The sequence below is a fragment of the Oculina patagonica genome, chromosome 10, assembly GCF_052425735.1.
Source record: "Oculina patagonica isolate OP01 chromosome 10, crgOcupat, whole genome shotgun sequence".
NCBI classification, from domain to species: Eukaryota; Metazoa; Cnidaria; class Anthozoa; order Scleractinia; family Oculinidae; genus Oculina; species Oculina patagonica.
The window spans coordinates 10227603-10250025 of record NC_135767.1 but is presented as its reverse complement, the minus strand read 5'-3'; the positions used below and the strand labels follow the sequence as shown (position 1 = coordinate 10250025).

Genomic DNA, 22423 nt, shown 5'->3' with positions numbered 1-22423 from the left:
CTTTCCTTTCCTCTTTCCTTTACGTCTGTCGTAGAGCGCACAAAACAGGTAGAATTCAATGCTGTGAATTGTTCAATAAACTCGTCCTTTCGATCCTCCGTCCCATCCAAAAAGCCGTAGCCGTATTCACCGTCGATGCGTACCTCGCAGAGGTTTGTCTGAAGAAACTCAATTTCATTTTGAACAAGTGTAGAGTGCTTTTCTGAAGAAAGAGAATCGCTGCTTTGGTAAGCCGTACGCGTTGAAATAAAATCGGTAGACATGATGTCAGAAAGCCACGATATCAATGAGTCCTGATAAGGAAGTGACTGATATTTATTGAATATTAAAAAGCGCGGGATTCTTACCGCTGGATTGCAGCTGATTCACTTGATTTGCGCCTCATTCACCACGGTGCATTCACGCCTAGTTAGTTATTACTTAAATGGGTTGACCGCTGACAAAAAATAAACATACCGCGGAAGGGGGTCACAGAGTCTACGTGGGAATTCGCTTCCCGAAAGGGAGGACTGCTCCAAAGCGAACCCCCGCTGACCGCAGAGCCCGTTCAGGATAAGTTTGTTACTGTTATACGAAGCACCCACCTACACCAATCTTGTCGCTTGCACTAGCACTAGGCCTTGTTCTTGTATTGGTGGTATTTTTCAGCTGATCTGTATCTTTGCGATTGTTGTAGTTCTTTCAAATACATATGTTGACGATCAATTCATTTTACAGAACTGAGAAGACAACGAAAGTCTCAGGGAAAATTTGTGTCGCAATCGCAAACAAGTTTTTTTATTATTTTTTTTGTTGATTTTGAGAGAAAGAAGTAGCATCGCTCTTAGGTTTTTGTTGGGGTTCACCTGCTAAGCATTGTCTTTAACAAGTTTGTTGAATCTTCTCATCGTTTTTCTGACGGTACTTTCTATTTTCTACCTTAAAAGACCTTAGAACTACAGTGTACTGCGCCAGTAACTGCGGGTGTTACGAAAAAGTATAAAGACCCTCGATATTTTATTTCACTAGGGATTGTGGGTAAATAGAGACAGGACCTTTCATGGGAACAGCATATGGAGGCTTACATGAAATACTAACTGAAGGACTCATTCAAGATGGCGGGCGAGAAGCGTGTTGACTGCAACATTATAGTTAAAAATCCTGTGATGCTGAAGGTTGGAGATTTGGCGACTGATTTTAGATCTGGTGTGTCTGTGATTGACATAATATTTCCAGGAAACAACACTGTAGAGGTATTAGTTTAGACTTAAATGAACCATTACCTTGCACAAACTGTTTTTGCTCTACACATTGTAGAGAAAGCGGTATCTGGTCACCTCGCCACCAAGCAATCTCGCCACCAACCAACTCGCCACCAAAACTGGTGTATTCCTCGTTCTTTAATCCATGAGCCGAGGTGACTTCGCTTGGTGGCGAGTTGGTTGGTGGCGAGATTGCTTGGTGGCGAGGTGACCGGCATTCGAGAAAGCAGTGTTGAAATAGCTTTTTAGTCCAAATTCACTTCTGTCTTGATGCTATTTTTGTTTATCGCGTTGCCACTTGAGTTAAAGAAAACATATAATGCGTTCGACACGGGTTACGGCCCTGGGGGGGGGGGGGGTTACCCAAAGAAGTTTTGTACGGGGAGGCTCCGCCCCGAGGTCTTACCTCTTACCCTTCTATATACCATTTTGCCAGACATTGTTCCCCTTTCGTATACCTTTTCATGAAAATAGGTACCCCTTTCATATACCTGTATTTTAAAAAACATATCGTTTTCTTGGCATTTTCAAGTAGCGCTTCATAAATTGAAAATATATATTACAGCCATAAATTGCATCTGTTCAAATATTTTAATTAAAGGCGCTTTCAAAAACCTAAATGACAGATTTCCATACCCTTTTGTCTACCTAAACTTGTGAAATCCCTACCCTTTCATATACCTGAAGCCTGATAAAGGTACCCCTTTCGGGCGGAGCCTCCCCGGGAGGGAGGGGGGAGAAATCAGAGAGTTTTCGTCTAGAAAAGGGTAGCATTTGCCGGGAAACTGATCGGTGGTATGACAGCTTGCACTTGAAAATGTTTAAGCTATAAGTTTATTTAGGGTGCGTTTCTTTGGGAGAATCCAAGATTGGATTTTTAATCTTAGATCACACAGATACTTTGCTACCAAAGAAACAAAGATTGAATTGGAAAATGGATTTCTGCATGACAACCCTGTAAACACAGCTGTAAACTCTGTTTACACAGAACTTAAAATGTCAGTACCTATTTATTTTGGCAAGTACTAAAACCCGAAACAACTAAACGAAACCACCGAAACGAAAAGGCGGAAACGAAACCGCCGAAACGGCCAAAACAAGCGAAACAAAACGAAATCACTGAAACAAGCAAAACTACAAGATTAGTCCGCCAGTTCTTCTTTAGCTTGAGGCATAATGTGGCAAAAATGCACCTGATAGCGTAGAATTCTGGAGCAGGGATGGGGAGCAGGGATGGCGCAGTGGTGAGAGCGCTCGCCTCCCACCAATGTGGTCCGGGTTCGATTCCGGCCCGGTACCATATGTGGGTTGAGTTTGTTGTTGGTTCTCGTCCTTGCTCCGAGGGTTTTTCTCCGGGTTCTCCGGTTTTCCTCCCTCCACAAAAACCAACACTTCTAAATTCCAATTCGATCGGGAATCCGAGGGCCACTGGTTTGTCAGTCGAAGACTGTTACGTGCAACCCTCGTTAAACAAAGTTGATTTTTTTTAAACAAAGTTGATTTATTTTATTTTTTAAAACAAGATCAATGCAAACTACACTTGTGACAATTTCAGAAGACTACAGCTTCGATAGTCTCACAGTGATCTTTCTAGAAAGCCTGCATACAGTTAAAATGACACTCCACACTGATAAAGCTACTCTTAATCATTTGTATGTTAATCAAAATAGACAGTTGAAAACTTACCGTATTGACAGTGTTTACAGTCGTGTACCTGTATTTTCACAACAAAGACTGCTGTGCAAATGCACTTTTTTTAATCCTTTTTAAATTCGGATGAAGATTGATCTGATGGAGGGGGTGTAAAGGGGGTCCGAAAACTGCAAAATCACACAGAAATGTGCTACAAAACCGCAAACCACGTCAAATTTTAGACAAATACCGAAACCTCAGTTTCAAATGACCAACGATAATAAGACTTGATCTGAGATGAAGATCTGGCCTGGAATGTCATCAAGTCGACATTTCACTTGATAACACGATTGATGACACATCAAGTATTAATTAGAATAGAATTGGCTGCAATAAATTTTTATTATTAACCACAGGGCTAGTTTGCATAATAGTGACCCCTGATTGTGTAGCCTGATATGCTGTAAAACAAAACACTCCGCTCAAGCTTGTTTTACTGAAAAAAAAAACAGATGTCAAAGGATGCAGTGGAAACGTTACAGAGTCATATATCACTGCAGACAATTTTTTCACGGACTACCGCAATCTAGAATTAGTAATAACCGCTTAGCCTTGTACAACTGTAATACTGCAGGTTAAAAAAAAATTACTGCAAAACCATACCAAAAAAAAAACGTAAAACCACATCACAGGAAACCCTTATGCCCCCCTCCTGATGTATCCAATTGGAGTGTGGATTCTTCAGATCTCTAATCCCTGATAAATCCATTTTCCAATTTAAGTAAAGAAACACAAAATCTGTTATTGGATATAAGAATCCGGATTTGGATTTTCCCACACTTAGAATGATGCTGTGTTGGATTGGGTGGCTGAGAGCCATTTCACATCACATCATGCTCTTCATTATTTGATAGGGGTTCTGACGACACACTTATACCTGATCAACTGATCCCTTACCCACTTCCCCCCTCTTAACTGACACCCTTTAAATTCAAAAAAAAAAAAAAACAGAAGAAAGCTTGAAAACTATTGATTGAGACTGACATTTCCAAGGTGGTTGAAGGGTGACAGAGGCCTATTGTTTGACTTAAATGTTTTCTTTACAAGCACACATTCCCTTGTGATTAGTGTGACAGTAGATGTGATATACATTTTCTAGCCATCCCCACAAAGAACTTGACCAAACTTTTAGCTGGTCAAAGCAATCACAAAAGTTTAGAGACAGAATGGTCAGCCCGCACATGCATAATATTAAAACATGAAATACTATTTCCTGTATAATTCTTGACAGCATTAGAGACAGGCAGAACACCCTTTATGGTCACAGTTAAATATTTGTTGGCAAATAAGACAAACTATAGAAATCTAAAGAAATCTTTGACAGTTATGAATAAAGCATGGAACAACATATTTAGACTCATCTCGAACTAAATTTCTAGAAATGTTGATTGTTTGGTTTGTGGCGTTTTATTTGCCTTTCTGCACTGTTGAAAGCACCAATTTACTGAATGGCCTTCACCCCTTGGCTTTATATAACAATGTGTCTATGTGGCTGAGTTGTGATCAGTAAGTCCATGTTCATCAAGAGGGGTATAAGATAGTGATCCGTTTTGCTGTATAAGGCACTTAAACTTCAGTGCCTGGGATGCAAAATTTCCTTTGCAAACAGTTCTTATTTCTAATGTGTCTAGTTTTGGTTCTGGGTCTGTAATTTCAACATGTAACTATTACATGTACATGATTGTACACATGCATTGTACAATAATACAATAACTGTAAGCACTATGTTGACAAGTGATTTTGTACATTTTATGCTGCTAAATAATGTAACTAAATCTCTTAATCAGGTGGGGAAGCTGTCATTTAAGAACTCTTACACAGCATCCATAACAGTAAAACTGAAAGTTCTTGGTAAGAATTATTAATCCTTTATAAATATTAGACAACAAGCCTGAGTTTTCTATGAAAATGTGGGCAAGTATTCAAATATTATATAGTTTTATAGTAGAGGCGACATTGCTGAATGCCAACTTTGTTATAGTGTCTGTAACTGTTTGTAACTTGTTGTTAAATGAATAAAAATTCTAAATAAAAAAAAATAAAAAAAATTAGTGATTAGTGATTAGTGATAACAGCTTAGAACTAGCTAAAATATTTGTTATGATCATAAGCACTTTTAGTTTGTTGAGCTTTCAAGCATGGATAACAAGAATTTCAATTGCTTGGTTTAATATTATTAGCAAATGTTAATTAGGAAACCAAACAATAATCATTTTCCTAAGGTACCTAAAAAAAAACATAAAAACACCAAAATTAATGAGTGTTAATGAACCCTAAATAAGCAAGGATGGTTAATTACAACAGATACTTGAAGATGCATCATCTACAACTCATGCCAGCTCCTTTAAAACCCCGTCAAGTGACCTTGTCATTCATAATATTTAAAAGGACCCATTGTGTACATGTGGCTATGTGTTTGTTGTAATTAACTGGACAAATGGGCAATTGATGCATGATCCATTTTGTTTTTCTTGAACATTAAGTCACTGTCTCTTGGAGGCATTTCATGACAGAAGTAAAATATCTAGATGTGACATGATTTGCACAGGCTAGCGCCTTTGAAAATTTGCCAGATCCTTGAAGTTCTCAAAAGTAAAACTATGAGCAACCCCTCTTGTTTCTTAGTCCATTTAGCATGGCCCAAAAGAACATAGGAAGAAAATGACCATGCTCGTGCCATAGTCTACAGTAGTGGTGATTACCAACAAACTTCAATTTTAAATTTCATGTATGAATTTTACATTTTAGCTTATTTATCAATTTCTGATTTATCAAATCAATGATCTGTGAAGGTTCCAAATTGTCTGTTTTTTCTTACCTGGTAGTGCACTGCAGAAAACGTTAAATTGCATTTAGTTCATATATAATTGTAACTAACAATGTTTGTGTCCAATTCAGATCCTACGGGTACTGAGAGATGGCAAACTGCTGTAAAGAACTACACTCTTATGCCGCACCCCCATTTTGAAACAGGAAGCCAAGATTGTTTTGTGATATTTACTAATCAGGTAAAAATCCTTTACTAATTACAGTATTATTTTATTAATATATATATATTTTTTATCAAACATTGTATTTAATTTAAATGCATGTTGATGTGCATGTTGGAGTTGTTATAAATAATTGTAGAATAGCTACTTGAGTAATCCAAAACATATTATTCTTATAATTTCCAGAATAAGCCATATTTATCGAATGCACCCTAATGCATATAATACTAAATCTTTAGACCTTTGTGAAGATCTCAGCTAAGGTCACTTTGAGTACTATGTACTTTTTTATTATATCATTGTCTTTCTCTTTTTACTTGCCCTTCTTGTAAACATCGTCTTCAACATCTTCACCATAATAATAGTGATGCAGTGCCGTAGCAAGGGGAGGGGCCGGGGGGGCCAGTGCGCCCCCAGTTTTTTCCCAAAAAGTAAAAACAGACCTGTATAACCTGAAAAAAAATTATCTTCCGAGAGGTTTGAAACAATAGTATACATGCCTATGAAGTCTTCATGAACTGCAAAGTTCTCATCCACCCAGCGAATGCACACAACTAATTGTTCTTTTGTTAGAAATGTCCGCTGTCTCGTCTGCCATAATGGTAAAGAAAGTAGCGTTCTGTATGTTCTCGGATATTTTGCGCAACATACATAGAGCTATTGCCTTCAGTATTTCAGTTTGAATGAGTGGAGAGGTGTATCGTCTTTGCGCCTTAACCAGTCCACATTTTTTGAGTTCTCTTTGGCACGCAGTTTTAGCAACTGGTTGAAATTAGAATTCTCTTCATAGCATTGACCACATGCATTTTCGATGCGTAGATGCATGCTAATTAGACAGTTCTTCAGCATGGCTATAATGTGGTCAGCAGTTCTCTAAGGCAACTCAGACAGTTTAATAACTACAGACTTACTATGATCACTCTGAAAGGTGAAACAATTGCTGGTTTCAAGATACAGAGACAGTCGGTTTTCTATTTTGTAATTGATGTTGCAAGTGTTACACTCTCTTCAATGTACATTGGTTTGCTGTGACAGTGTAGAAAGTAAATAATTCACAATTTGCATAAATCACAAACAGCTCTTGGAGAACGCTCAAAATAGTATTTCCAAGCCTCTAGATTTCAAAATTTTCTGGGGGCGTGCATGCCAGACCCCCCTAGCGGCTCACGCCTCCAGCGCTCGCGTGCCCCCCCACTTATTTTACCCTTGCTACAGCACTGTGATGTACGCATGTTCAATTTAAAAAATTATTGAATCTTTAAATGTGTTGGGACATTGCTTTTGGACAATGGTTTATACTGTATGTGACTTTGGATTGGCTGGCATGTTTTAAAATTACTTGGAATGCTTGACTTACTGAAGATGTTCTGACAGCCCTCAAATACCATCACATGACATTTCAGCAATGCTGAATAAGGTACGAATGGCAACATTGCTAATGCAGTCATCATGTGATGAAGCTCCTTCTCCCTGAATTGTATCACGCATGAGTGACTTAATTTGCTGCTTTTGAACCACAACCAACAAACACATATTAATCATTTTAAATCCAAGTCTGTGGTGTTTTTAAATAACCAAGAAGCTACTTAGTAGCTTAAAACCGGGTGGTTAATGTTAAACCACTCTTTTAGCTAACAAGAAAGCCTATAAAGGCTTTTAGACGTATACCCAGTAGCGTTTTATTTCCTTGTGTTGCTGTTCAACAAGAAGTGTGTTATGTTGAAGCGTGACATGAAGACTTTGAAGGTAGAGATATCAGAGTTGTTTTCGTTCTACTTTTAAAACGCATAATATATAACTTGACTCTTTCAATTATATGTCGTACTGGTCATTTCTAACTGAGCAGCCATTCTATTTTGCTCTGTGGTCTAAGCGATGATTGTTGAGTTAAACACACGGAAAACGCGTATAAGGCACGTAATTTAAATCCCTCAAGTGGCAAGTAATTTAAAACATTTCCTCTGTCCCATTCTCCTTCCTCCACTGAGGCATTTTCAAGTGGGTGATGAAAGATGACCTGTTTTAAGCCAATCAACATGCGTGACCTTCAATGCCCTACCAACAAAAAAACTAAATAAAAAAAAACAAAGGTAGATTATGAACCGGGGGGCACCAGACCCCCACACGGTTAATAAGTTGTTTGACCATTAATTCTTGTGGGAACACTTACGTGCTAAACCTCATGCTTCTTATATTCCAGGCTGATGAGCCTCCTCCTCAAGTTATAATGCTGCGGTTAATTCTTAGGCAACCCTCTCCACACTGGAGCCATTTTGGCATAGATGAGATAAAATGTTTTTTACATTCCACCATGGTAAGTTTAGAATCTACCCTATCCTTAAAAATCTCTTCTCTGATCTGTTAAGTGTATAGCTAAATTTGTCCTGCTAAAAAGCATGACTCAAAAAGTAACCATTACATATTAAATAAATAGTTTTGGTCCACTGGAAAGGGAAAAATTAATGTCTTTAAAACGCACAACACAAATGGTTTAATGAGCTCAATGGAAGGCAAGATCTGAAAATGTTTCTTCCTTAGCATGCATAATTTATTCATTAAAGCTTATAACCTCATATAAGTTTGGACACTGCTTGTCAATTCCAGAAGGGTAAAGTGTTCAAACTAAAATAATGTCATGCAGAGACCAAGCAGAAAATGTTTGCATGGTATAACCAACATTACCATCACAAACCATTACGCCACCGCCTCCACCCTTTACTCAAGTGATGTTAATTGGTAATGAGTTCAGTTTCATTTCAGCTTAATTTTTTAAATATTTTAAATTTTCTTGTGTTGATGAGCCACACACTCGTCATTTCAAGTGCTTTTACCATTCATTACTGGTTAGATTACCATTTCCACTAATTTGTAATTAGTCCAATTAAACATTGTGAAAGTAACCCTACAGTAAGTATTTTGTTTCGGCAGATAAGGAGATGCTGTAAATAATAAAATTCAACCTTAGCAAGATATATTTCCATACCTAGGTATCTGTAAAAGCTGAATACAATAAACTGGTGAAAAACCTTGCAGGATTTGTAGCTAGCTTTAGCTTGAGGATATTGCAAAGTTCCTATAATTTAAGGTTATAATTTACTAGGATCTTGCAGGGATCCTTACAAGACTTTGAAGATCTTGTAAGGTGATGGTTTGATGCAGTTGACTTTTTTAAACATGTTGCTTTTTTCTAAAAAAAAAGGAATATCTTTTCTCCATAATAGTCAGGGTCAAACCATTAACTTTTGTACAATGCCATTTGACTGTAATTAGTCTTTTTAAATCCTGGAGATCTACCAGAGTAATAAGACTATTTATTATATTTTCAACGACTGACTCTGGAAAGCTGGTACACAAACTTAGAACAAACGCCTATAAACAGATGTCAACAACTACCGGCACCTTACAAACGACTTATTCACGACTTAAACAGAACCGACAAACGGACAGCCAACAGAACGACTTAATTTGACTAACAATAGACGAAACAGAACGACTTAATTTAACTAACGATAGACAGATCGAAACTGACCAATTACTGTCCACAAACTCTACACGAGTCTTACAGCCAATAACATCATGATGAACTGACCAATCAACATCAACGGACCAGACTTATAACATCATCGACTGACAACAACTTTTCACTTGACTCTGAAGATGACTTCCGCTCAGGTTGTCTAAACATCAGTCACCAACAACAGTTCTTCTCAGAACTACTCTCACCCGGACGATCATACTTTACGACCTACTGATACTCCTGGGTTTAAACCATTTACTATAAGACTGTAATTATTAATATTTCTTGATAATTATTATTAAAATAGAATTGCCCATTGGTACCAAGATGGCTACAGTACAATGATTGTCACAAGTCAGTGGGAATCAAATCACCACAGGTCAGTGCGTATTAGACTTGTTTAACATAATAAACATAAATTAACAGGCCTTTTGTATCAGTCATGTGACCCATTATCTTAAAAGCAAGAAGACAGACATAAGAACTAGATGTTTTATTGTCATACCAAGGACGTTAAGCATTGGCCATTATAGCGGTGACAGTGTACATGCAGCTAAAAGGCAAATTATTTGGCTGTGTGTTTCCAAGAGATAACAATTGTTTTATGATAATTTGTACATCCCAAAAAAAATCGATATCTGTACGTAGATCAAAGGCAAGCTCTCTTCTCAACTTGATCAGTTGGTATTTTTTCAATAACAGCTCATTATAGACTATTAATTTTTACTCTGTGGAAAATGTTCATGTGTGGTGTTTGCTTATGAGAAAATCAAATGAGTGAGCACAGTAAACAAGTGCTAATGAGCTTTCTGATACAAAACAATAAGTGGGCTAAATACTGTACAAAGCACTTTCCACGTTGTACTGTATTTTGAATGATGACAAGTTTTGCTGTTGGATATGCCATTTCTTTACTAATGGTCCATGCACACCCAAATAATTTGTGCAGGAAGTTTAAACCATTCTGAACATAAGTGGTTGTTATCAAGTTGATTGACCAAATGAAGAGTAAAAATGCTTTTCCTAATCTCAATTTGTAGAACTGTCCAAACTCGGAAGGTGTTGCCTCTAACATTCAGCAACTTTGGGCAATGACACAGGAGATCAAGTCATCCAAACAGGGTGTAGCCATTGGCCGTTTTGATGTAAGTGAGAGTTCTTTTCCTACGTGACTTTATTTTTTACATGTTAATGCTAATGCTGCTACTGCTGCTACTGCTACTGCTACTGCTACTGCTACTGCTACTTCTGCTCGGCTACTGCTGCTGCTGCTACTGCTAATGCTCCTACTGCTACTGCTGTTGCTACTACTGCTGCTGCAGGGACCGCAGAGACCATTTTGAAGTGGTAGGGCTAACAACCTGGCTAAAACAAGCAAGCATTAGGGGTCCGCCATTTCCGCTATTTATCATGTGAAAATTCATAGCGGAGCTCCCGCGAGCGGAGCATCCATAAGCAAATGGCAATCCATCGAGCCGAGAAATTTTGGGGGTCGCCTTCACCGCGGTCAAACGTCTCAGGCAGCTTTTCTTTCCATTTCGGCGTTTTTTGTTCACATTGAAGTGTTAGTATGAGCAATGATAGATAAACGTAGTTGCTGAGTGTAAGCATAATCCCATTTCCACAGGCAAACGAATGTTTTTACCTCTTACATGCGTCGCATCCAAACCAAAGTGCTTTGACAAATGGCGCCGACAAGTCCGCATATCGCTATTTTCAAACACGCAGAACTTTTTTAGTAAAGCTCCAAAAACTTAGTAAACCCTTAAGATACCGGTAATGTATCGAACTTTGCACTGTGAAAATTAAAACCTTATCTTTGCAGTACTTTTCTTATTTTTTGCATATTTCTGTCGTTTGACCGCGGTCGAGGGGTCGCCAACCCCGTACGTACGCACGGATTAGGCCTAGAGACGAGAAGGTTTCCCGCCCGTGACTAAAGAAGAGAAAGGAAATTGCAAACAGGAAATAAAGCTCGCAGGGCAAGACAAAATGTAGACAACGGGTAAAATTACTCAGCGACACTACACAGAAAAAGATCTGAGAGGTTTATTATCCAACTGCTCCATTTAATTTGTCTTTTTTCAAGTGTGAGTGTATCGAAACCTCGATGCGCCTTTACGTTAAAAAAATTGTGGCTCTCGTTCGCTACACGGTTAAATTTAAATTTTATTGGTCTCTGGTCGCATTTTTCGTAGCCGTACACGTTATCTTTTATCGACTGGATGATGTGGACGTTTCAGTTTGATCTTAACGAAGTTATGATATTTAATCTCGTAGCCAGATCTTCTCAACCCTCGGAGAGAAGTACCGTGGTAAGTAGACATCTGGGTACGAGATTAGCACGGTGTTTGCTGTGTAGGCTGAATGAAACCGCGAGTAAGAAGAGCGACAGAGAACATTCTTTCTCCCAAGATGTCCTTAAAAGTCATCTATATCAGTCCGTGAAATTGTGGAAAACGAAAATTGTTTACGAGGAGACCGAAATAATTGCGAATGATATTCCTTGTGCAAGTCCAGTTTGCTTGTTTCTGTTGTTTGCTATTGAAGAATATAAAAACTTCAGCAAACGATTGTGTTAAAACGAAGCTAAGCACTACATAGATCAAGTCCGTTGAAGAAAGAGACAGGACCCTGATGCAAGTTGACAACCTCCTACTGAATTGCTGAGCCTGATTTTATGATAGAAAATTTCATGATATTTTTACTTTCTGAGCGCAGTTCGATAGACTCGATAGATTCTGCGTGGGCAAGGTTTAGTTTTTATCCATTTAGGTCTTTTTTTAAAATAAATGTGAGCTCCGCTTTTAGGTTTGCCTATAGCTATATATTACATTATCCTTTTCATGAGCTCAAAATATCAATCCAACCAAAAAAGTGGTAGGGCTATAGCCCTACCAGCCCCTCCCCCTCCGCGGTCCCTGTGCTGCTACTGCTAATGCGGCTGCAGCCACTGCTAATGCTCCTACTGCTACTGCTAATGCTACTACTGCTGCTGCTGCTGCTAATGCTCCTACTGCTAATGCTACTACTGCTGCTGCTACTGCTAATGCGGCTGCAGCCACTGCTAATGCTCCTACTGCTACTGCTAATGCTACTACTGCTGCTGCTGCTGCTAATGCTCCTACTGCTAATGCTACTACTGCTGCTGCTACTGCTAATGCGGCTGCAGCCACTGCTAATGCTCCTACTGCTACTGCTGTTGCTACTACTGCTGCTGCTGCTGCTACTGCCCCCCCCCCAGGGGGGTACTCCCTATAACGGCCTATACGGGGAGGCTCTGCCCGAAAGGGGTACCTTTTTCAGGCTTCAGGTATATAAAAGGGTACTGAGGCAATTTGCAAGTTTAGGTATACGAAAGGGTATGTAAATCTGTCATTTAGGTTTTTCAAAGGGCCTATAATTAAAATATTTCGAACAGATGCAATTTATGGCTGTATTAAATCAATTTATTAAGCGCTACATGAAAATGACAAGAAAAACGTCCTGTTCCAAGTCTATACCATGTCTTTCAGGTATATGAAAGGGGTACCTTTTTTCATTAAAAGGTATACGAAAAGGGTTCAATTTCTGTCAAAATGGTATATAAAAGGGTAAGGGGTACAAAACTTTTTTGGGTACCCCCCCCCCCGGGGCTATTAACAATCAACCACACTATACTACATTTAAGTTTCATGGTATTTTTAGAGGGTGAATGTCATGTTTTAATGTTCGCTTATATCTCACTACTACTTGTTGTGTTGTCTTTAGATTGACAGAAGCTATGACATCAACTTGTTATCCTATACATGACACTACTGTGATCTCTGAGAGGAACGTATGATCACCATAGAGTACAAGTACAGCTCTTCTAGTCATGTTCTACAAGCTGAATGAATCAAAATCATCACAGTACCAGTAGAGTGTCACAGCTCCCAGCTCACAACAGATGATCTCTGAGTGACACGGGGCAGCTTAAAGATTGTTTCGACCCTTTAGATTACAGCGGTTGTCACTTGACTGTCGAATTTCTTTGGTTTTGTAGAGTTACTTTACTTAGTGATTGGTGTTAAAAAAAACTCGTGCCACTTTCTCATTCAATCAGAAGAAAAACCATTGCCATGACAACCCAGCTAGTTGAAATACAACTAAAACTGTTACAGTTTTTGCGAATATCTTGGAGGAACTCACTATGGCTGTCATGAACATGACCACTCTGTGGCATCCTGCAGCTAGGCACAACTTTATTACACGTGTGTATGTATATTTCACAAATACGACACTATTTCCCCGCTAAAAAAATAAAGAAACAAAAGAAAAATACATTAACTTGTGAAACATTAACTTGCAATGTTCGCAGTGTTATCACTCTATACTCCACTCTATTGATAGCAGTAATTTTGTAATTTATAATTACTGAAAGAGCAACCCTGTTTAAATAAAGGCACTCTTCTTCTTCTTCCAGCAGTTGTTCTCACTGTTCGTTTTCTTATTCTTCCGAAACGTCCTTGAGTCAGCAGGCAGTGATGATGTCATTTCAGGTGATTTTCAAGCGACTGGCGCACTACCTTTTTATAGCGCAGTGTTATAGGTACAGGCTCACTTAGATTCCCCTTAGTAACCGTGTGTGGAACCCAAGGTCCTTGCTCAGACACAAATAGTGTCACCCCCAAACGAATCAGCTGAATCACTAGCCATTTTCTCATTATCAAGCACTGTAAACTACGATAACTGGACTATGGTGCACATGCAGAAGAAGAGAAGTAATCCGTTGTAGCAGTTTGTTTTTTGAGAAAAAAATTGGTTTCCTCAAGGAGCTGACTAACATTGCTTTACTTAGATAGGAAGTTTTAAAGTGTTATTCACTAAAAGAAAACACATCCCAAGTGTCCGTTGACAGTTATAGTGTCCGTTAAGTGTCTGTTGTCCGTCTTAGAGATGTGTCCATATTACAGCAGACCTTTCAACTTCAAAGTACTTGAAACTGGAGATTTAGTAATTAAACCGGGAAATTGATGAACTGACGGACAAAAATACCTCAAAACCAGATGCTAATCAAGTGACTTGTGACTCTGTTTACCGCGAGATTTCTGTGTCTCATCGTGAGATGGAAATTAAAACCTGAGTTTCACGGCAAAATGATTCGTGGGACTTGAGAGGTCTGTTACAGCAAAATGACTGAAAAACACCAACACCAGATGTACGTCTTGTAAAGCTGCCCGTTAAGAGAGAGGTGACTAGCCCTTGGATGCTTTTTTTTCTCTCCCCAGTCTCTCCGACTCTCCTCTACGAGTCTAAGATGCAGTTAAGATGGCGCTCGCCTGATCAAAATGCACCCGCTCGCTAAAATACACCCGCCTGATTTGCAGGCTATGTCCCTGATCCAACCTTTTCGCTGACAGGTACAATTTGCTTTCGTAAATATGGGTTATCCATGGAACAGGTCCACGAGGTGCTATGTGGACGTTTTCCGTGGTTTACTATTGTACACATCCTGGTCCTTGTTCAGCTGTGCAGCAGTCTTTCTTTCTTTTTGAGATCTTTTTTTTCCCTCAGGCCATCCCATTAGATCATTCTTGTTTTTTTTTTTTAGTTTTATTCATTTTTGTATACACTGGGATTTTAGTCAAAAATTCCTAGCAGGGGCGTAGCCAGCTTTTTTCGAGAGGATTGGCGGTAAGGAGGTCCGCTCGCCAAGGAAGTTGTTTTGGATCAAGACTCTCGAAAATGCTTTCTGCTTCACTTTCTGCTGATGTTATCAGGTGATGTTATGTGTCTTTCACAGCACCTAAATTATAACATTTCAAATAATTCTACTCATTCAAAAAACTAACGCACTCGTAATTTACGGCGCATGCAATTGTGCGTTTGTCGTCACTGACTTGGCTAGTCTAGAAGGCTCCCAAGTTTGCACTTGCTAGATGAGCCTCGTCGCGAAACTGGTAGCTGCGAAATATATAATGCTAAGGTACGTTACAAATTGGTTTCTATTTCATCTTGAAAGCGTTTCAGCCTGAATTCATTTTTTTGTGAATTTTTTCTATCATACATTTTAAAAATACGAGTGGGTCAAAAAAAATGTAGGCCCATGCCTACGGGCCTATAGACTGGCTACTGCTAGTGTAATTTCCTGTACGAACAAAGAGCTTTTTTCTCAAATACTCTTTTTCTTTGGCCATCGTAGTTTAATATAACTAAAAATAACACGCAAACTGCGGTGATGAACATTACGGACAAACGCGTTGTTAGAAAAAAAATAGACCTTTTACTTGACGTTTTGTATGCTTCTACATACGTCTTCAGAAGTAACCGTTAAATTGGAGCACAACTAAATTTAATTTCGAAAAACAATAGGATTGACAAATGACGAAAAACAGATGATGAAAAAATATATAGAGAGAGAGAATGAAATAACAATTTGCACATAACAAAATGTGCAAACTAGTAAAGATAAAGTTTCTCGCTGCCTACATTTTCATTCAGGGCAGGTTTTAAAAGTCTTATCAGTAAAGTCTCCTTTATTTTTTTCTAACAATGCGTTTGGCCGTAATGTTCATCACCGCAGTTTGCTTGTAATTTTCAGCTTTTTTTCTGGCCGCGCGAAAATTAGGGCGAGCGTACAAGATGGTGAGCGAACAGGGAGGCGAAGGGGAACGATCACGGTATCGGACTTACGGGAACGCTTGTTACGCAGGCTAAGTGTAATTTTTTGGATATTTATTCCCATCTCATCAGTGCGAAAGGAATTTCTGACCATTTCTCTTCTTAAAGATTCGACCGGCTTGGGACCCCGGTTAGGTAGTTTCGGCGAAGCGCAAAGTTAAGGAGCGCTAAACCGGCGGCGCCTGGGTCGAGCATTGGTACACGTCACGCAACAAGCGGATATTCTCAGTGAAGATGGCGTTGAGAAAAAGTCCTCCACCATTTGACCCCATAAAACATGGCTTACCGGAAACATTTCGTCTCATAAACTACACTAAACTCAAAGGATGAGGATGCAAAGTCCCTCAGGAGGAACTGCTCAAACTCCTAGAGGGACTTGGGGAGAAGAAAGGCGAGGGACATATTGGTATTGGAATGGATAGTTGTGTTCTCCCCACGAGACACGATGGAATAAGTCTTGTCCAGACCACCGATTTCTTCTATCCTCTGGTGGACGATCCCTACATGCAAGGAAAGATTGCTTGTGCTAATGTTTTAAGTGATTTGTACGCCATGGGAGTCACAGAATGCGATAATATGTTAATGCTTCTTGGAGTGAGTAATCAGATGACGTTGAAAGAAAGAGAAGTTGTCACGCCTTTGGTGATCAAAGGATTCAATGATTTGGCTTTAGAAGCTGGCACCACAGTAAATGGAGGACAGACGGTGCTTAATCCCTGGTTTATTGTTGGTGGAGTGGCCTCCAGTGTTGTGACTAACAACGAATTTATCATGTGAGTTGGCTGTGAAACGTACGTTATGTAATATTAATAAGTGTAAATTCGACCACCTTTGTTTTTGATTCATTGGAGTCAAACCCATTTCTTTACTGGCCAAACTGAAACTGTGTTTCTTGGTTGGTTACATCCGGGCATATCCAATCGAACGTTCTGTAATCGCACCCAATCGAACACCAATCGTTCGATTGGGCTCGGTAATCGAACACAATCAAACTCACAATAAAATTTGGTCAATCCAACAAAATTGAATGTTCGATTTCCCAACAGTTGACAATCGAACAAAATCAAACGTTCGATTACCGAACAAATGACATACAACACTAAAGCAATCATACTCAATTGAACGTTCAATAACCAAACTAATGTTTGTTTATATTGCGGACATTTGGATGGTGCACCATCCCCCTCATTAGTCCTGCGTGATTTACTTATCAAGAGACAGATTCCAAACAAAATAGAGTCGGATTGAATTTGATTGGTTCGAAAATCGAACTCGCAGCAAATACGGTACATGTTCCATTTTGTTCAATAATTATTTACCAAACCCAAACGAACGATTGGTGTTCGATCGGGTTCGATTGCTTTTTAGTTTGATTTTGTTTGATTGGATACGCCGGGTTACATGTATTTCCAATCATTGGAATATTATCTAGCAGTGCACTATTACTGATTTAACATTGCTTCATTATCAGGCCAGAAAATGCAGTGGTCGGTGATGTATTGGTCCTGACTAAACCCCTAGGAACTCAGATTGCAGTGAATGCACATCAGTGGTTAGAAGATGTGAGTAGAGGAGGCTCTGGTGTATGCATTTAATTCTAGTTAAAGAAAAATATAAGATAATAATAAAATGATTAAGATATTTATTAGATATAGATGTACATGTACTGTTAGATCTGGATAAATTCCTGGATTGTTGATTCCGTGAATTGTACACAACTAACCTACATAAGCAAAACCTGCTGATGCCATATTATGGATGCACCAAGAGTTCACCAGCTCCTCAGTCAGCAGTAGGTCACTTCGATAAATTCTTAGATACTGAAAAAAATATGTTCTTTAATATTTTTCTAGCTCTAGAAATCTGGAAGTTAACAACATCTTTTGTTTAATGTATCAGTGTACCCGAAAATTGACCATTTTAAAGAAAAGTATATGTTGGTATTTTCAGGTAGATCTCATTAAGACCTTTCATTCAAAAAAATTACACGAAAGATCAACTCTACACAAAGTTATGAAGGAAAAAATTTCTTGCCATTAATTATTTGATAATGATAGCTGTCAACAGGTTGTCTGAATGTGTGCCAGCGGCGATACTACAGTGATACTTGCGTGACTATCAGAGTTCTTGGTTTTTCGACGAGTATTTTGCGCTGGCAAAATGCATAGTTTTCCTGACATCAAAGAATAAATATTTTTCCATCCTTACCTCAAGTTCGAACGATGTTGCAAAAACAGAAAGAAAAAAAAAAAGATTTTGCAGATGCGAAAGGTAGATAGCAATAACGAGTTATTTTTCACCGAAAAAAAAAAAAAAAAAAAAAAAAAAAAAAAAAAACAAGTTATTCTTTTTAAAGCTTAAGATGTAAGTAACTATCTATGATAATACCAACAACAATTTCTTATCAGAGCCCGAGAAAATGAATTTCAAAGTTCACAAGAACCATGTTAACTATAGGTAAAATCTCACGTGTAGCTATTTTGTAAAATTGACTTTAGCCACACGGAGAGAATTTAGAGTCGCATTCACTAAAACCACAAAAGCAATTCAGTGGAACTTTCAATATTTGTTTTGATACTTCAGATGTTTGAAACAGTAACACAGATTAGAAGTTTGAAATAAGATGTAAATAATTTTGGTACATAATTTTGTCCAATTGATACTCTAAGACCTGGTAGATGCTGTCTTAAAACAAGTTCTTTTTTAACAAAATTTTTGAACAAACTGACATTGGGAAGTTTAGCAACCATAACAGTGAAACCAAGGACAACTTTGATTAAAAAATGAATTTCTTTTTTATTGCATGATAAATTTTGAATTAACTGAAAAACTCAGGAAAAAAAATCAGAGTTCCAGATGGGATTTGATTCATTCAGTTTACATTTGTCTGTTTAAAACAGACTTACCAAACTGTACATTTACTAAGTCAATTCCCACTAAAATGGACATTTTGGACCACAATTTGGAGTCTGCAAATAGAGAAAACACACCTCTCCTATACTGCATTGTTCAAGAGGTCTATATACACAGTACGCAGTACTTAATTCATGTTTTGTTTTTGACATCATAACAGCCCAAGTTTTGGAACAGGATCAAGGATGTTGTCACAACTGAAGATGTAGAAAGGGCCTATCAGGATGCTATGCAGTGTATGGCTAGACTGAACCGTAATGCCGCTTCCTTGATGCACAAGTATGATGCACATGCTGCAACAGATGTTACTGGATTTGGAATTTTGGGACATGCAAGTAATTTAGCAGCCAATCAAAAGGCAGAAGTGTCACTGGTATTACACACGCTTCCAATCTTGAAAAACATGGTGAAGGTTTACCAAGCTTGCGGTATTAATTTCAAATTACTAGATGGATACTCTGCTGAGACTTCTGGTGAGTTACTGTTCTCAAAATAATTAATAACAATTTATACCTGATTGTAACTGAATCTTGTTGTCCAAAACATGGAAATGACTGTCCACTGAATAGAATCATTATTTAGTGGTACATAGTTTGTTTTAGTGTAGAGTTTTGAGGATATAAAATACAAATTATGCAAAGTTTTACTTTTTATTTAATTGACAAATTGTATCTTCCTGGCATGACAATGAATTATTTTTCATTGGTTATTAATAGTAAATTTATGACCAATAATTATGTAAAAAAAAAAACTAACTCATTGCATTTTCAAGGAATTTTTATTCCTGTCTCTCAGATTTTACAGTGTTGATTCTTAAGGCACTGGTGCCTCTTTCTTGTAAACCACAAATGTGTTATTAACATTGCATCATCACATTCAACATTCAGTTGGAAAACCAATTATAATTTTGCTAGTTGGTATATGTACATGTATGCGTATTGTGAAACTGGACATGCTTTGCCTATTGTCTTGTCAAAGTTACGTGTTGTAATCTAACTATATACATGTAGCTAAATGATCATTCAATAGAGGTAAAACAATAAAATTAGCTAATAAATTGGGAAGTAAAACTAAAAAAGTGTTGACTGCATCCTCTCAAATAGAGGCGTCTGCTTAATAGAGGTCTATTTTACATTGTAGCAAAATTATTTACCCCTTTTGCAAACTTTTGTGTTATTGCTTCAGATATCATTCCTTATCAAAAGAAATATTTTCCAACAACGCCAAACATCGAAATTCTACTGAATTGCTTATAAAGACGATTTAACAAAAATTATGGCTACACGTAAGATATTGCCTACAGCTTGTAAACTTTGAAATTCATTTTCTCAAACTCTAATTAGTTGTTGTTGGTGTTATCACGGATAATTACTCACATTTATACCTTTGTAGGGTAGGAGATAACGCAATAGGATTTAAATTATTCTGGTACTTGTTTTTTGTCCAAGTTAAATAAATATTACTCAAATTCCTAGTGGATTCCGTCTTAAATACCTACTGCTATTTTGACCTTCAGGTGGACTTCTGATTTGTGTGCCGCATGACAAGGCCCAGAGTTACTGTGAGGAACTTCAATCTCAGGATGGACAGCCAGCTTGGATTGTTGGTGAAGTGGTGCATGGAAACAGACAAGCAAGGATGGAGACAGATGTAAAGATCATTGAAGTCTAGTCACTCCAGTGCTATCAAAATCTGTGATAGTCAGCCTGACACTACTAACTTACAAAGTTAATAAGAGCAATCACAGTCTCCTTATGGCTTACACTATCACTAACATGCTGTTCCAGAAAACATTCGTACCCACCCCGTGAAAGGGCACTAGAATTCTGAGTGGGTGGGGGGTCTCAAAAACCAAAATTAATTAATTATGGGCTTAACTGGAATTTCCAGGTGGGTGAGGGATTCAAACCAAAAAACCTTCCATGGGAGGGGTATGGATATTTTCTGGAACAACAATTTACACGCAGAACATGTCAGAACCACACCAGCCTTATTACTTCCAGATAAGACAAACCCTTATTACTTTCCTATTGCTACTTTGTAGGGGCCAAACTTTCGGACAGCTAAAACATATTGTGTAGGCAGATTCAGCTTGATACAATGTTAAATAAGAAAAGGTTTTAAATAATTATGTGGAAAGAAAGGAACAATTTTGTTGAAAACAAGTTATATTTACATCAGAACAGAGTAATAATAATTTATTATCTAATATAAACATAACATCAGTGTGCAGCTTGCTGTACATGTTATTTCATTGTTTCTAAATAACAAAACAAATAATTTATGTATGAGGCTGCATCTTTCATAGGGTACTACTCTTGGGATGTAGAGACAACTGCAAAGTTGTATTGTGAAATTCGAATTTCGATTTACTACTTTTAAATGCCTCACCAGCTCTCTTATTATCATGATTAGCCTAAGGATGGTAATCTTTTGATCAAGACTCAATATTTTGATCTTGAACACTAAGAGTTAGTCTTAATTTAATGTTAAGAGCTCCACAGAGAGACTTTGCTTTTGCTAAAAATAAGGGAAGGGGTGTTGTTTCTGACAGGGTATTCAATGTATTTGCTGATACTCCAGCCTGGCTGCATAAACGTTTTGGTCAAATTTCATTATTTACATCTCTGCCTTTAATACTTTATTTCAAGTGTCTATGGTGCCAAGAATTGAGCAGCTTGGTATTGTATTTCTTGAATGAATTATTATTAACACCACTGATGTCTTGTATGAAGCTTTTGAGGTAAATTAAACTTAAACCTGGAAAGCTGATGTTTGGAGACATCAATGAAATTTATGGGAAAAGAGGCAGGATAATGTTACAGTCACTGGTATTGTGTTTAAAATTTGACACTTACTGTTGTGAATTTAATTTCAAATTAACTGTTTGAGTTTTTCAGGCCATGTAATTATCACAGTGTAGCCGAGCAGATTCATTTTAATAAAGAGTCAGATGGATAATTATGCAAGAGTTTATTTGTATATTGTTTTTTGTTTGTCTCGTGTACTTGAGGCTAAAAATTGGAAGCGGAGGTACGTAATCCTTCCTCAGAGTTCTCAAGTTTTGCCGAGAGGCTCCGCCTCGCGGTCTTAACCCTTACCCTTTTATATATTATTTTTATCAGAAAAGCTACCCCATTTATATACCTTCAATGGAGAATGGTACTCATTTCTCACACCAACAGTTTTAACTGTAGTAACCCCTGAACATACTTGGATGAATCAACCGTTTGGTGTGTCTGTGTTCGAGATTTTTAGAAGGTGCTTTTAATAACTTAATAACATTTGCTCCCCACACTTTCCAAAATTTCGTGAAATCCCCATTCCCAATCCCCTTCCCTTCAGCCTGAAAAGCGTACTTGATTGAGCGATGCCTGTATATTGTACTATTGGGAAGTACCTCCCAGGAGTGCGCAAGTGGCCTTTGT

General features: G+C 38.0%; 1 protein-coding gene and 1 pseudogene across 2 annotated transcripts; both read left to right on the top strand.

Annotated features, from left to right (window-relative positions):
• Positions 1 to 1002: 1002 nt before the first annotated feature.
• On the top strand, positions 1003 to 13886 carry LOC144667130 (nicolin-1-like). The gene is made up of 7 exons (XM_078528519.1): positions 1003 to 1232; positions 4721 to 4784; positions 5832 to 5941; positions 8124 to 8237; positions 9748 to 9819; positions 10481 to 10585; positions 13191 to 13886. The coding sequence occupies exons 1-7, from the start codon at positions 1095 to 1097 to the stop codon at positions 13230 to 13232; spliced, it is 645 nt and encodes a 214-aa protein (XP_078384645.1). The 5' UTR covers positions 1003 to 1094; the 3' UTR covers positions 13233 to 13886.
• A 2404-nt stretch (positions 13887 to 16290) lies between these two features.
• On the top strand, positions 16291 to 21218 carry LOC144667512 (inactive selenide, water dikinase-like protein; annotated as a pseudogene). Its single transcript, XR_013573323.1, has 4 exons — positions 16291 to 16855; positions 17554 to 17644; positions 19156 to 19468; positions 20512 to 21218. The product of XR_013573323.1 is annotated as an inactive selenide, water dikinase-like protein (transcript).
• The last annotated feature ends 1205 nt before the right edge of the window (positions 21219 to 22423 follow it).

Coding starts and splice junctions, on each gene's coding strand:
- LOC144667130 (XM_078528519.1), top strand. CDS start 1,095: ATGGCGGGCGAGAAGCGTGTTGACTGCAACATTATAGTTAAAAATCCT. Junction 1,233..4,720: donor CAGGAAACAACACTGTAGAG/GTATTAGTTTAG, acceptor TCTCTTAATCAG/GTGGGGAAGCTGTCATTTAA. Junction 5,942..8,123: donor TTGTGATATTTACTAATCAG/GTAAAAATCCTT, acceptor CTTATATTCCAG/GCTGATGAGCCTCCTCCTCA.